Raw genomic sequence first — 13,939 nt, 5'->3', positions numbered from 1 at the left:
AAAAATCGGTTTCCAAGCATGAAAAGTTATTCTGGTAATTAACAAAATGATATTGGGAAAATTCAAATCAGGCATACATCTACATATTCAGTGGTAGGGCACAATGCACATAGTTTAGAACATTTTTTAAACCAAATATCAGAAAAAAAATGTTACCCATCATTTGGTTGAGAGTACTTCCATTGAAATTAACATAATTCAGAAACTGCTTATAAGAAAAATCATCGTCATGAACAACACGTCTGGAATAACGATAGATGCAGCGCCTGAAAGACAATTCAAATACATAATGTACATGTTTTTTTGAGTAGAACTATCAATGGCAAACAGTTTTCACTGAGGCATTTTCGAGCATTTGAAGCATTGCATCTGTCGGAAGTATAATAATGATATTAAATAATTCTACATATTTGAACAGTTAAAGGTTTGTCTTTTTATAAATTATTTGCATTTGTAGACAAACATACACATACACAAAGCAAGTGCCTATGCTTATAAAATGGTACGAATAGTTCCTGGGGAGTCATTAAAATAAGCAAATACCCCAGCCTTTACAGGGAGAACAAAATTACTTGATGCGCCGTAAGTAAGTGGTGAGAATATCTGGTCCAGTGTTGCGTCAGTTCCCGGAAGTGAGGCTACACAGCGATACGAGAGGCCGTCATTTGATACCGCAACGGTTAAAACGCTCGATGTGCTCCCGAAACCTAAAAAGAGTTCAACTTTTTCATCCAAATTCAAGTGATATTTTGATAAGGTATTGGATGATCAGGGACGGTATTCATAAAGCATCTAAAGTTACTTAAGACTCTTTCCTTATTTTTGTATTTACATCCATTTATTTTAAAAACACTCACGTATACTTGTAAATTTTCCGTTATTTTCGACTTTCAAAATTTTAATGCTGCACTCTCACAGAGTTACAATTTTTACAACTTTTTTATTTTTAGTCTTGAAAAGGGCAAATTTTTGCGTAAATATCTGCAAACCAATGATAAAAGATTGCTGACAAAAATTCAAATCATAGATTTCATATTCCCGTTCGATAATTAATGTTTTTATGGCTTAAACCGTTACTAACTTTTTAAAAAAAATGCATAAAACATCAATTTATTTAACTTAAATATAAAGATCTGCGATCTATTTTTGGTCAGCAATCTTATATAACTGGTTTCCATGGATTTTCGCACAAATTGCTCGTTCCAAGACAAAAAAATAAAAAAAAAAGTTGTCAAAACGTTCAATCTGTGAGAGTGGAGTTTTAAGAACTCGACTGAAATTAGGAAATGACTTATGGTGCTTTATGAATACGGCCAAAGTGCTTTACGCATAGTCATACTGTAGAAAGAAGAAAGATCGTTGAATTAATTAAAATCATCCCGTAGCTTTAAAATCAACGAAAGAAGCCTATATAACGTAGAACCAAGGTTTTCACTTGGTCTTTTGAACTGACTAAACACGTACCATCAACGCCAACGGCTTTGAGGCATGTGACAGACGAGAGCGTAGTGACGTCAGTCTTTCCGTGGAACCAGTGGATATCTGCAGGTGGGCGACTGTGATGAGCGCGGCACGTCAGGTTGACCAACGTACTTCCGGTAAACGGGGGTGCAGGGTACACCGACAATGTCATGTTTGCTGCCATTACTAGGGAGGGTATACAGGTTATTGTATTCAACATGTACGTATATTTTAATTGAGTTTTGGTAATGAATATTGCAAATAACACAGATGGCATTTGTGTCAAAGGAATGCTTTGGAAACAAGTACGACCAATATTGTCTTGAAGTATATGTCTTGGTGGTTAGTGGATATTTATAACTGAAATAAAGATTTGATTTCACTGTTTAAAACAGTGTCGGAAACTACAATTTACTGTCATTTTATATCCTTTTTAGGAATATAATAAAAAGGAAAATGGTTTGTAGCATCCATTGCATAATTGTGACGGCATTAAATATTGCTTTTGGTGCTCAATCGCTGAAATATTTTGCAATCTTACACAGAAACATGCAATTATCACAAATATTAATTTAATTTAAAAATCGTTGACATCGTTTCATATCTTGTGAGTGTGTGGCTTAAAAGGCCATGTTTTAAACTTAGACAGTGCTTGTCTTAATTTCCTACATCAAGCACAGACTAGACATAATTCATAAACTAATAAATATAATGGCTCTTAATTTTTGGCTCTTTTTGATATTCCGCAAATAAAAATAGTTCATTTAATGTTTTGTCAAGAATTACAAGGGTTAGAAACTCAAACTCAGAAAAACTTTGTTTATAGAGAGCTCGGTAGAATGTCACTGCTTATTAAATTTGATGAAATATTGGCTAGAAATAGCAAATCTGCATTTATTAAACATGTTAAAATTATGTACATGTCAAAACGTGAATGGAATTAGATAGACACACAAATAGTAAGTCGTTGGTATATATGGTTAGAAGGTTATCACAAAGAATTGGGTTTCAAGATGAATAGCTAAATCAAGGTGTTGGAAATATTGGTATATTTTCACATGTTTTCAAAAATACTGTATTATTAACTGATAGGTGTTAACATTATGTGTGTGAAGTTGGCTTAGCCATCGGCAATCGACAATTGACATTCGATATTGTATAGCAAATCTTTAATGTCGAGCTGGACGGAATTCTAGCTCGACATAATATATTAGATAGCAAATCTTCAATGTCGAGCTTCAATGTCGAGCTGGACGGAATTCTAGCTCGACATTCGATATTATATAGAAAATATTCAATGTCGAGCTGCAATGTCGAGCTGGACGGAATTTTAGCTCGACATTCGATATTATATAACAGATTTTTAGTGTCGAGCTGGAATGTCGAGCTGGATGGAATTCTAGCCCGACATTTGGTATTATATAGCAAATATTCAATGTCGAGCTGGACTGAATTTTAGCTCGACATTTGATATTATATAGCAAATCTTCAATGTCGAGCTGGAATGTCGAGCTGGATCGATATTATATAGCAAATATTCAATGTCGAGCTGGACGGAATTCTAGGTCGACATTTGATATTATATAGCAAATCTTCAATGTCGAGCTGGAATGTCGAGCTGGATCGATATTATATAGCAAATCTTCAATGTCGAGCTTGGATCCCTTCCAATTCGAAATTGCAGCTCGATATTGAAATTCGCTTTATATTTTTGAAATATCGAGATGTATGCCGTCCAATTCAACATCCACATCAAGCTGGACATTAAAGATTTCCTTAAATTATATCATATGTCATGCTGAAATTCAGTCCAGCTCGCTATTCCAGCTCGACATTGAAAAATCCCTATATATTATCGAATGTCGAGATACAATTGCGTTCTGCTCGCCATTCCAGCTCGACATTTAAAATTCCCTATATGACATCGAATGTCGAGCTGGAATTCCGTCCAGCTCGACATTCCAGCTCGACATTGAAGATTTGCTATATAATATCGAATGTCGAGCTAGAATTCCGTCCAGCTCGTTATTGCAGCTCGACATTGAATATTTGCTAAATAATATCGAATGTCGAGCTAGAATTGCCTCCAGCTAGACATAGCAGCGCGACATTGAAGATTTGCTATACGTAATATCGAATGTCGAGCTAGAATTGCGTCCAGCTCGACATTGCAGCTCGACATTGAAGATTTGCTATATAATATCGAATGTCGAGCTAGAATTCCGTCCAGCTCGACATTGCAGCTCGACATTGAATATTTCCTATATAATATCGAATGTCGAACTAGAATTCCGTCCAGCTCGACATTGCAGCTCGACATTGAATATTTCCTATAAAATATCGAATGTCGAGCTAGAATTCCGTCCAGCTCGACATTGAATATTTCCTATATAATATCGAATGTCGAACTAGAATTCCGTCCAGCTCGACATTGCAGCTCGACATTGAATATTTCCTATAAAATATCGAATGTCGAGCTAGAATTCCGTCCAGCTCAACATTGCAGCGCGACATTGAAAATTTGCTATATAATATCGAATGTCGAACTAGAATTCCGTCCAGGTCGACATTGAAGCTCGACATTGAAGATTTGCTATACAATATCTTATATCGAGCTAGAATTCCGTCCAGCTCGAAATTGCAGCTCGACATTGAATATTTGCTATATATAATATCGAATGTCGAGCTAGAATTTTGTCCAGCTCGACATTGAAGATTTGCTATATAATATCTTATGTCGAGCTAGAATTCCGTCCAGCTCGACATTGCAGCTCGACATTGAATATTTGCAATTAAATATCGAATGTCGAGCTAAAATTCCGTCCAGCTCGACATTGAAGATTTGCTATATAATATCGAATGTCGATTGTCGATTGTCGATTGCCGATGGCTGAGCCAACTTCACACACATGTTAACATTTGAACATATACAACGACCCTTGTTTTTTATATACCACAAATATGTTTAAGTACTTGTGTTTATATGAGCATTATTATTGCCAAATGATTTTAAATAAAGTCTTAAATTCTATATGTACCGCTAACGCTGAGGAAAGCCTTTGCTCTATCGACCCCTGCTTGACATTCGTACCAAGCCTCGTCGTCCAAAATAACATCTCGCACCCTCATCGTGTAGTCACTTTCCACCGTGTACTTATTTGTGTTAACCACGTTCCGGTTATATGAAATTAGGTCTGTAAATCCATCGCTGTGAACCTAGAAAAATACACAGTAGCATAAGAAATATAATTTACAGATACTCATGTATATAAAGGGGCATAGGTAGTTTTTGGATGTCTCGTCTACATAAGATGTGCATGTTTAGTTTCCAACCGCTTAACATTTTAAATTGATAACAGTTCTGCCAAAAGATCATTACAAATTTCAAATTAATCTTAAATAAAATTTAAAATAATCGTTGCTGTATATGTATTAGGAAATGGCACAGTTCAAAATCCTGCTTCGACTCCTTACCATAACTAGATCGCAACTTCGATTCTTTTTAACCAGCCTACCCTACCAACATTATCATCTCGTTACCAAAGAACAACACCAGCCTACCCTACCGTCAATATCGACTCGTTACCCTAGAACGCCACCAGCCTACCCTCCCGTCAATATCGACTCGTTACCATAGAACGCCATCAGCCTACACGACCATTAATATCAACTCGTTACCATAGAACGCCACCAGCCTACCCGACCATCAATATCAACTCGTTACCCTAGAACGCCACCAGCCTACACGACCATTAATATCAACTAGTTACCATAGAACGCCACCAGCCTACCCGACCATCAATATCAACTAGATACCATAGAACACCACCAGCCTACCCGACCATCAATATCCACTTGTTACCATAGAACGCCACCAGCCTACCCGACCATCAATATCGACTCGTTACCATAGAACGCCACCAGCCTACCCGACCATCAATATCAACTAGTTACCATAGAACGCCACCAGCCTACCCGACCATCAATATCAACTCGTTACCATAGAACGCCACCAGCCTACCCGACCATCAATATCAACTCGTTAACATCGAGCGCCACCAGCCTACCCGACCATCAATATCAACTCGTTACCATAGAACGCCACCAGCCTACCCGACCATCAATATCAACTCGTTACCATAGAACGCCACTTTGCTTTTTTAACCATCCTTCTTTACCATCAATATCTAACATTTCGCTCGATCTAGTTGTCAACGAACCTTCTTCCAGAAAACGTAGTCAGTGCCGCGCTGTTCTCGAATCTGGCACAAGAATCTCGCCTCCCAGCCCTGAAGTACCGTAACGTTGGCGGGGGGAAGACGGATAAACACCGAGCTTACATCACCTTTCGGAATAAGTGTAATTCTTCTTCAAAACTAAAGATTTTTAAACCTTTAAAAGTTTTCTAGACGCGGGTAAACATCTTACTTTTGAGAGAATTTGTTGGTTAAAATGCTGGTTTTTTTAATTAATACATTGATACAAAGCAATTCATAATTCTAGTGAAATAGTTTATTTTATTGTCATGCAAAACAATTAAATGTAAGACGATTTTTTTTAACGAATTTATGTCTGAAATACAATTTCTTACCACGAAACATAATAAGCACTACCAAGAAGTGCCTAATGAGATTTTTTAAATCCTCCATCTTATAATTCAAATACCCACAACGAGTGCATTTGATATAAGCAAAGTATTGCTTGAAAACTTTCAAGCACGTTTTGAATCCTATTAGCGCGATTGATCAGTTTATTAAAGCGATTAGTGAATGTTTACTATGTGTGTTTATTGTCCATCATGTTGACAAATACCGTAATGATGGCGAAACATCTTTCAACAAACTGGCCAGTTTAAAATCGATAAGCTGGCCAACTTAAAGGTTTTGTTTACAGTAATACATCAATAAGAGCATAAGTGAACGATTTTATTATATACAACGATACACAATTATTTTATCTTTTTAATGATTTTAAAACGATAAACGCTGATACGACTTACATGCACTTCCAAACAAACTACACTAGTGATAATAAAAGTGAGTATTACTAAACAATTGTGTCATTAATTCAAAACATACACTGCCTAAGCCCTTGCATACACACGAAAACAACACGTTTACCTTTGACATTAAAGCTGCACTCTCACAGATTGAACGTTTTGACAACTTTTTAACTTATGTCTTGGAACGAGCCAATTTATGCGAAAATGCATGTAAACCAGTCATATAAGACTGCTGACAAAAAAATCGGAGATTTTTATATTTAAGTTCAAAAAATGATACCGATGCTATATCTTTAACCATTAGTAACGCTTTTAGCCATAAAACATTAATTTTCGAACGGAAATATGAAAATCTGCGTTCTAATCTTTTGTCAGCAGACTTTTATCACTGGTTTGCAGATATTTACGCAAACTTTGCTCATTCCAAGACAACAACAAAAAAGTTGTAAAAACGGTTTATCTGTGAGAGTGCAGTTTTAGTCGCAAAATACTGAAAAGAATATTGTTTAATCAAAATTCATATCTTTGAAAATCATTTAACAGATTTGGATAGATACGACACCAAAGACATTGTTTTTGCAGAGTTGTGGAAAGAAAGGGACACGTGATAATGTTAAACACAGAAGTAGGTGCCACTTCTTTCAAACGCCCTTCTACTCTCTGCCGATATATTTTATCACACCCTCCACGTGCGGTTCCCCGGTGTCAGGGTTGGATACCAGAAGACGGCAACCGGAAGTGGTCTGCGCGTAGGACGGATCCTCGAATTGGACGCGCATGCGCCCGGGCATGTACAGAGGCCCCTTGAAGGTACAGCGAACCTCCTGTTTTACACTGTCTGAACTTGAGTCTGCGAAATAACATCGATAGTTTCAACTAATTAAAGGTATTCGAAAAGAATATAATATCACAACAATTAGGAAAACACGAAACGTTAAGCCAGGTATATTACATTTGTGCTTTGCAAGTTCAAATCAAAGAATAAAAGTTAAAAAAAAGTTTTGCCAGAATAAAAATAGGCAAAGTAATTGACGCGAGTGCATGTTATATGCAAATGGTAGCCCTTCATTTTGGATATTATAAAACAAAAGTATGATGAAGCGCTGACCAAACGTACGTTTTTCGAGGGATGCAATAGCCCTCGACAGAGTCCAAATTCCGTGTGCAATGGGGCGCTTGTATCCGAGCAGCCAAGCGCTCCAGCGATACAGATGATGCGGGTTCCAGTCGCCTGTCAGGCGTGCGTAGTTTACTCCACAGTCATCAGCTACAGGAATGTCCTCACTGTACTGGTGAATATTGTCTGAAATAGAATTTGGTAAACTAGAATATAGTACCATATACATCGATTGTCTGTACATTTCACAACTACATGTTCTAGTGTTGCAGGATAAAAATCTTTTGTCAGAAGCACAATTAACAACAAGTTGATCCCTACTCAAAAGGCATAACGTAACAGAATGGATACAATCAGTGAGAATCGAAAGAAAAATCAAATTCTATTTTTTTATTGTGAATGTATATTTTTATAACACTGTTGTTCTGAGCGCAGTCTGTACAATAAACGTAAACAACAATTTTCGTACAATTTATGCGCATATATACGTTCGTTATATTACCATTTACATAGAAAACAAATAAACTGAGCAAAAGATACCTTCAGGCTCGAGTGGGCGTGACCTAGCCGCTCGGTCATGTGACCTTGACAGGCACGTGGTGAGCCCCTCCCATACACAGTAAGTGCGAGATGCCATCAGACGTAACCGGAAATCTACCTCCACGCCCTTTTCGCCTTTCCTAAGAGAAAATAACACAAACTTTTACCTCGACCTCTCAACGAGCAAGTTGAATTTAGCGGACAATGTATGTATATACATGTGTGCGTTCAAGTCTTATCGCTTACCGAATACCACTAGCCTGTACTAATATGATGTCAATGTTGATTCTCATTATATTGATCAGATTTTTGCAAAATCAACATAACTAAAGACAATATATATATATTTATATATATCTATGCATTGCAAATGTCTCAGTAATACTCAGCCTCCTAACACTGTCAAAAATAAATGTCAAAACTGCTCAGAATCCTTATACCTTATGTTTGGGAAAATGAAATCCTAACATTATGGGGAAGTTTATTATGTTGACTAGGCACTAGGTTGTAAGCAAATACCAGCCGATATACAATGGGGAGATACCGGAATCAAAATACCTGTATTCCACGACAGCGACCTCTGCGAACAGTTCCTTGTCCAAAAACCTCCCCAAGGATTCATGCTGCTTGATTGTTTGGGCGATATGAATAAGGCCTGCAAACAAGAGAAAGCAATATTAACATTTCTGACTGACATCAACATAGATGAACTACGTAATCCTGCGTCAAACGTATACTTATCAATTCGTCATTTCATCTAGATACGGCCACCTCCGTCTCATAGATTCAGCAAGGGCAATTAATGCATTTTTTTATCGACCTATTACCCAAAACGTACCGCAATTCAAACAGTGCGCACGCACAATGGTCCAGAATGACACGGTTATGCACCTGTCAATTGTAACCACGTCCACGGTCCCCAGGGATAGCGGGTGAAATGGGTCGTGTTCTTACCTTCCAAGTGAACCCGCAGTGCCAGGTGAATGAGGTGTTTTGTTTTCGCGCCGAAAATAGCGGGGAATGGGACTCATCTAGGATGTCCCAGGGGTGCGGGGGCATTTTTCGGGGACATACCAAGAAATACCAGCCAATTTTTCCACTTTTCATATCTACACGAGAGTCAATTTCAGCAACACATTAACCCCTAATTGACCGAGATTCTGACCATGTGTTAAATCATGTTATCATATCAAGGGAGTTGCTGTAGTTCGGGTCAAGACTTGGAAAAATGTATTTAATTTTGCCCAGAAAGACGTGAAGAAGTATCAAGTGTTAGACATAATTACTGAGTACTTAATTTAGTAAAACTTATTATTTACTTATTCTTAAACAAAAATATGTTGTTTTTGATGAGTAACATTATTTGTTTAGACATATGACAGATGTTAATGAAAATGGTGTGCTTAACCAACCGCTTTATTTTGAATGAAAATGTTACCTATATTACATTATATATGAATCTGGTCGTCTCATAGGTCGAATTATATTTTATTTTATTTATGCTTTACTAAGCGTATGGATACTGATTTTAAAATGTCAGATTTATTGGGTTCGCATTTTTTAACAAAAACACACACTCTTATTATTCCTTTTTAAAGCTTTGTTGTTTTTTTCACTGTAAAAAATATTGAGTTCGTAAGTATACGTATACACCATGGAAAATGGAAAATACAAACGAAACTTGAAAAAAATACATCACATTGGCGAAACTGAATCTCCAAATGTTAATTTTACTTCAATTTTGTTCATATCATCATGAACACATTCTGAGGCGTTTAAAATGCATTTTCGTATAACTGATTGCGATTTGTTTTTGCAATGTTTCAATCTTGAAAATTGCTTAGTTTTGTGTTCATCTGGCATTGTCTCCATACCGTGACCGGTGAAAGAACATATTTTGACCCACATAAAATCACGACAATGGTCGCTGTCCTTAAGTGACTCCTTTTCTGTAAAATATTGACACACCCCCAAACCCCAAATAATAACATGACTCCCAACAATCGTTACTGTAAATAGGTATTTAACCCCACCGAACAGAACCGACTATGTTGGTCATTTAATACATGTGCTCTTAAGTCTTAGTAATACAGGTGGTAATGCTGCAGCTATTGCTATTGATACTACCCATACTGCTTCTGCTATTGCCATTGTCACCACCACCACAACCACCACCACCACCACCGATGATGATGATGATGATGATACCCCTAAAACTACTGCCGCTCCTGCTGAATTGTTGATGTTGTTGTTGCCACTTCTACAACAACAGCTACTACTATTCCTTCTACTAACTATCATATAACTACTACTGATGCTGCTTATCTCGCGTTAATCAACTATATGTTGTTGTGAATAAAGGAACAAAGCTTTTTGTATCAATGCGAAGACCCTACATTTATCTATTTATAATGAGCGCAAAGTACAATGAAACCTTAAAGGGACTGTACACCAGATTCGCACCAAAATTTTTGTTTTTCTGTAACGAATCTCAGGACAATTATCTAATTGAATGTGTTACGCTTTGATATCATAATTGTAAAAAAAGTAGTAATATGTAAAAAAAATTGTGTCGGAGACCAGGTTCGAACCCGTGTCGCCAAAATTGCAGTCCAGCGTCGTATCCAGCTACGACGGCTTACTCTATTAATTACATAATTAAGCTATAAACGTACCTCGGTAATATCACGTGATAACACCGACTAGCCACCGACTAGCCAATCACGCATAAGGAATGAATTCTACTATGTAGACATACCCAGTAATATTTTTAATGATAAATTCGAAATAACTGCTAAACTTAAATAAATTGTAAACTATGTGGTACTTCAGTTAGTAAGTTTCAATGCATTGTATACATCGATGCCAAGTTTATGTCAGTTCTCGACTATTTTCTTTTTGTTTTTCGCTATTTTATCATACGGAGTAAGCCCCTTTAAGCAGATTTTCGACATCCACAGATAAACGACTCCCCGTTATCATTTTATTAAATATACATGAGTCATAACATTTTGAGCCGGTAGTCGATAAGTTTGACTGGAGTTCGTGATTCTATTTGGGTCAAAATACATCCTCACGCCGGCCAAATCCTAATAGCCTCTTATAGAACAATACCGTAATCAAGTTGTTAAATTAAACGACTTGATTACGGTATTGTTCTATAAGAGGCGTGAGGAAAATATTAAGCTGTTGGGGAACTAAGAAATATAGTTAGTACATTTGTACTTGATGTTTTCAATCTTTAAACATAATTCAAGAGTGTGGTTTAGATAGTTTAATATTGTTATCAAGGAGATTGTTCATAAACAATATCAAAGATGTAATGCTTAGCTTAGTTAATTAATAATTATACATTTTATAGTTAAGAAAATCATGTCAATACTTAATAATAAACTATTACTGAGTTTTTTTGTTTTATTTTTGACAAGTGTCGTATTAAATAAACAAAAAGAGATGAAGCGTTAAACCTAAGAAACTTGCACTAGAAAGATTTTTCCGAAAAATGAACGAAAACATTGCTCCCCTGAATTTAATTTCGTAATGCCCATTAAATGAAATGAATTAGCTGTTACAGTAGATAACTGATAAAAATTACATGGAGAACCAAGTCAGCCCTTTAACCCTTAGCACAAAACTACTGAATTGAACATAATGCATATGCTGATCCAGGTATATGCTGGCATACAGGGGTTTCCTTCTTAATCGAAAATTGGATAGGATTTTTTTGGCATGTTTACTAGCCAAGTTTGTCACCGCAGGGCGGGGATTTTCCCCGGGATTGGAATGACCGAAAGTCAGTTGATTGACTGGTGCATTAATTATTTTTAAAGAATAACATGTTTCTAGGCAGTCGTGACTTAGGAAATAAGTTGGCTTTTTTATAGTTAAATCATCTTAATCATCTGAACAAAACACAGCAGTACCTAACGGAGAGAGACAGAAGCGGTCGGACGCTACTAAGGTCGCCAGAAGCTTGAAGAAGATTGTTTCCGCATAGCAGACGGGCACTCCGTGCCCATGACCGCCATACCCACACAAAGCTTTGTACTGGTCGATGTGGTCTCTGTTTAATCTTAAATGGAGGGTAAAAGAGTGCGTTCATTTTTTGTTAACATTTTTAAGAAGTTTCAGAATGAAAAACCATGTAATTACTACAATTGATTAAACTAATTTAAAGACATGTTTACGACACATCCCTCTAATAGGGTTCATTTGTCCATCTAAAACTTTTTAAATTTCAAGTAAAAAAGTGAGCATTGTGATCGACAGTTTATTGGTACTCAATATACAAAACAAAAGAGTGTGTTACCATTAGTTTCGATTTCATTAATGGCTGTGGAATTCCTACTTTCGTTTTGATATCGACGTTATAAAATGTTTTCTCTGTCTGTATAAGAAATAAACGAAACTTTTATGTCCTACCTGATAGATTTTGATCCAACTTTATTATTCTTCGGATAGATTATCAAAGAATAGCTTGAATCAGAGCCCGCAGTATAAACGAGCTTATCTGAGATCTTTAACTCCCCTTGCCGTCGACACCTGAGAAGTTTATAACCAAGCTTTACAATTAAATCAAACAATCCTATTTCTTCCAACGATGTATACGTTTCTTTTTCCTTCTTTCTTGTGACAATATAAACAATTGCCGATATTGTTGAAAAGGGCAAAATAAAAAGCCAGAATTTGTAATCAAACATTGTTTACGTTTCCTACTTTCGAATTCAAAGCAAGTGTTTACAATACGGCGCCTACGTTGTTTTACTGTAAAAATAAGGTACCGTTTTATAAACGTCTCAGTCGATATTTTTCTGATGAGAAACTCTGTGTTACAGGGAAAGGCAACATACACATTCACATGCTTTTAGTTGTTCCTTTGTCACGTAAACAAAAACTGTGGCTCGACATAATACATTGTGCAATTCTTTAGTGTGGCTATAATTAAGTATATATAAGTAAGTTAATCTGTGAAAGTAGCGAGCCTTTTATATCACTCATGCATGTGCTTATTTATTTCAGTTTACTATTAGGAACAACAACTTGACTTATTCTCGCATTGGTTTATTTACTTACTTCTATGCCCTCTTGCACAGATGTTTTGTAAGCCAATATTGTTTTTCTTTAAATACTTACTTACTTTTATGAACAAACACCAAAAAGCAACTAGCAGGTTCTCATTTGACAAGAACTTTTTAAATCCAGTCGTAAAATCCTTGACAATTTAAAAGCGTAACTATTTTTTTTTCGGGAAAAAGAGCATTCAGTCATGTCACATTTTGAAATAATTAATACTAATAAAGCTGTATATTGAACTTTTCACGACGCTTTATCATTGAGACAAGCATTTTGTTTACATCTCAGACTACTTTCATAATTATTATGTTCAATGTTTTACCCTAAATATGTTAACAAGTCCCTTATAAGTATAATGTGCACATCTAGGTATACATTACAATCCGAGTACATATATATAACTCCTTATATTATATAATATGCAGTTTCCATGATTTGAAATGCCTTTCGTGATTTTAACACCATTATTTGATCGTTTAATCGACGAGTTATGTTATGTTGCAACTGTGCACTAGATGATCAATTTGAAAAACAAAGAAATCTGTTGAAGACTGACATTAACTTTGCATTAATGTGTACAATGCATTGAAAATTACTAACTGAAGTACCACATAGTTTACAATTTATTTAAGTTTAGCAGTTATTTCGTATTTTTCCATTAAAAAAGATTACTGGGTATGTCTACCTAGTAGAATTCATTTCTTATGCGTGATTGGCTAGTCGATGTTGTTACGTGATATTACCAA

At 36.1% G+C, this 13,939-nt stretch overlaps 2 protein-coding genes across 2 annotated transcripts; both read right to left on the bottom strand.

Moving 5' to 3' along the window:
- Nucleotides 1-157: 157 nt before the first annotated feature.
- LOC128215036 (cell adhesion molecule 2-like) lies at nucleotides 158-6,141 on the bottom strand. The gene is made up of 6 exons (XM_052921768.1): nucleotides 6,131-6,141; nucleotides 5,682-5,829; nucleotides 4,500-4,677; nucleotides 1,465-1,647; nucleotides 573-707; nucleotides 158-266 (listed from the first exon to the last, which is right to left on the bottom strand). The coding sequence occupies exons 1-6, from the start codon at nucleotides 6,139-6,141 to the stop codon at nucleotides 199-201; spliced, it is 723 nt and encodes a 240-aa protein (XP_052777728.1). The 3' UTR covers nucleotides 158-198.
- Nucleotides 6,142-6,372: 231 nt separating this feature from the next.
- LOC128212861 (3-hydroxyacyl-thioester dehydratase X-like) lies at nucleotides 6,373-12,854 on the bottom strand. Its single transcript, XM_052918236.1, has 6 exons — nucleotides 12,543-12,854; nucleotides 12,044-12,192; nucleotides 8,679-8,775; nucleotides 8,121-8,260; nucleotides 7,581-7,766; nucleotides 6,373-7,313 (listed from the first exon to the last, which is right to left on the bottom strand). The coding sequence occupies exons 1-6, from the start codon at nucleotides 12,818-12,820 to the stop codon at nucleotides 7,117-7,119; spliced, it is 1,047 nt and encodes a 348-aa protein (XP_052774196.1). The 5' UTR covers nucleotides 12,821-12,854; the 3' UTR covers nucleotides 6,373-7,116.
- Between the last annotated feature and the right edge of the window lie 1,085 nt (nucleotides 12,855-13,939).

Source organism: Mya arenaria, chromosome 13, assembly GCF_026914265.1.
Source record: "Mya arenaria isolate MELC-2E11 chromosome 13, ASM2691426v1".
NCBI lineage: Eukaryota > Metazoa > Mollusca > Bivalvia > Myida > Myidae > Mya > Mya arenaria.
This window is presented reverse-complemented; position numbering and strand designations above follow the sequence as displayed.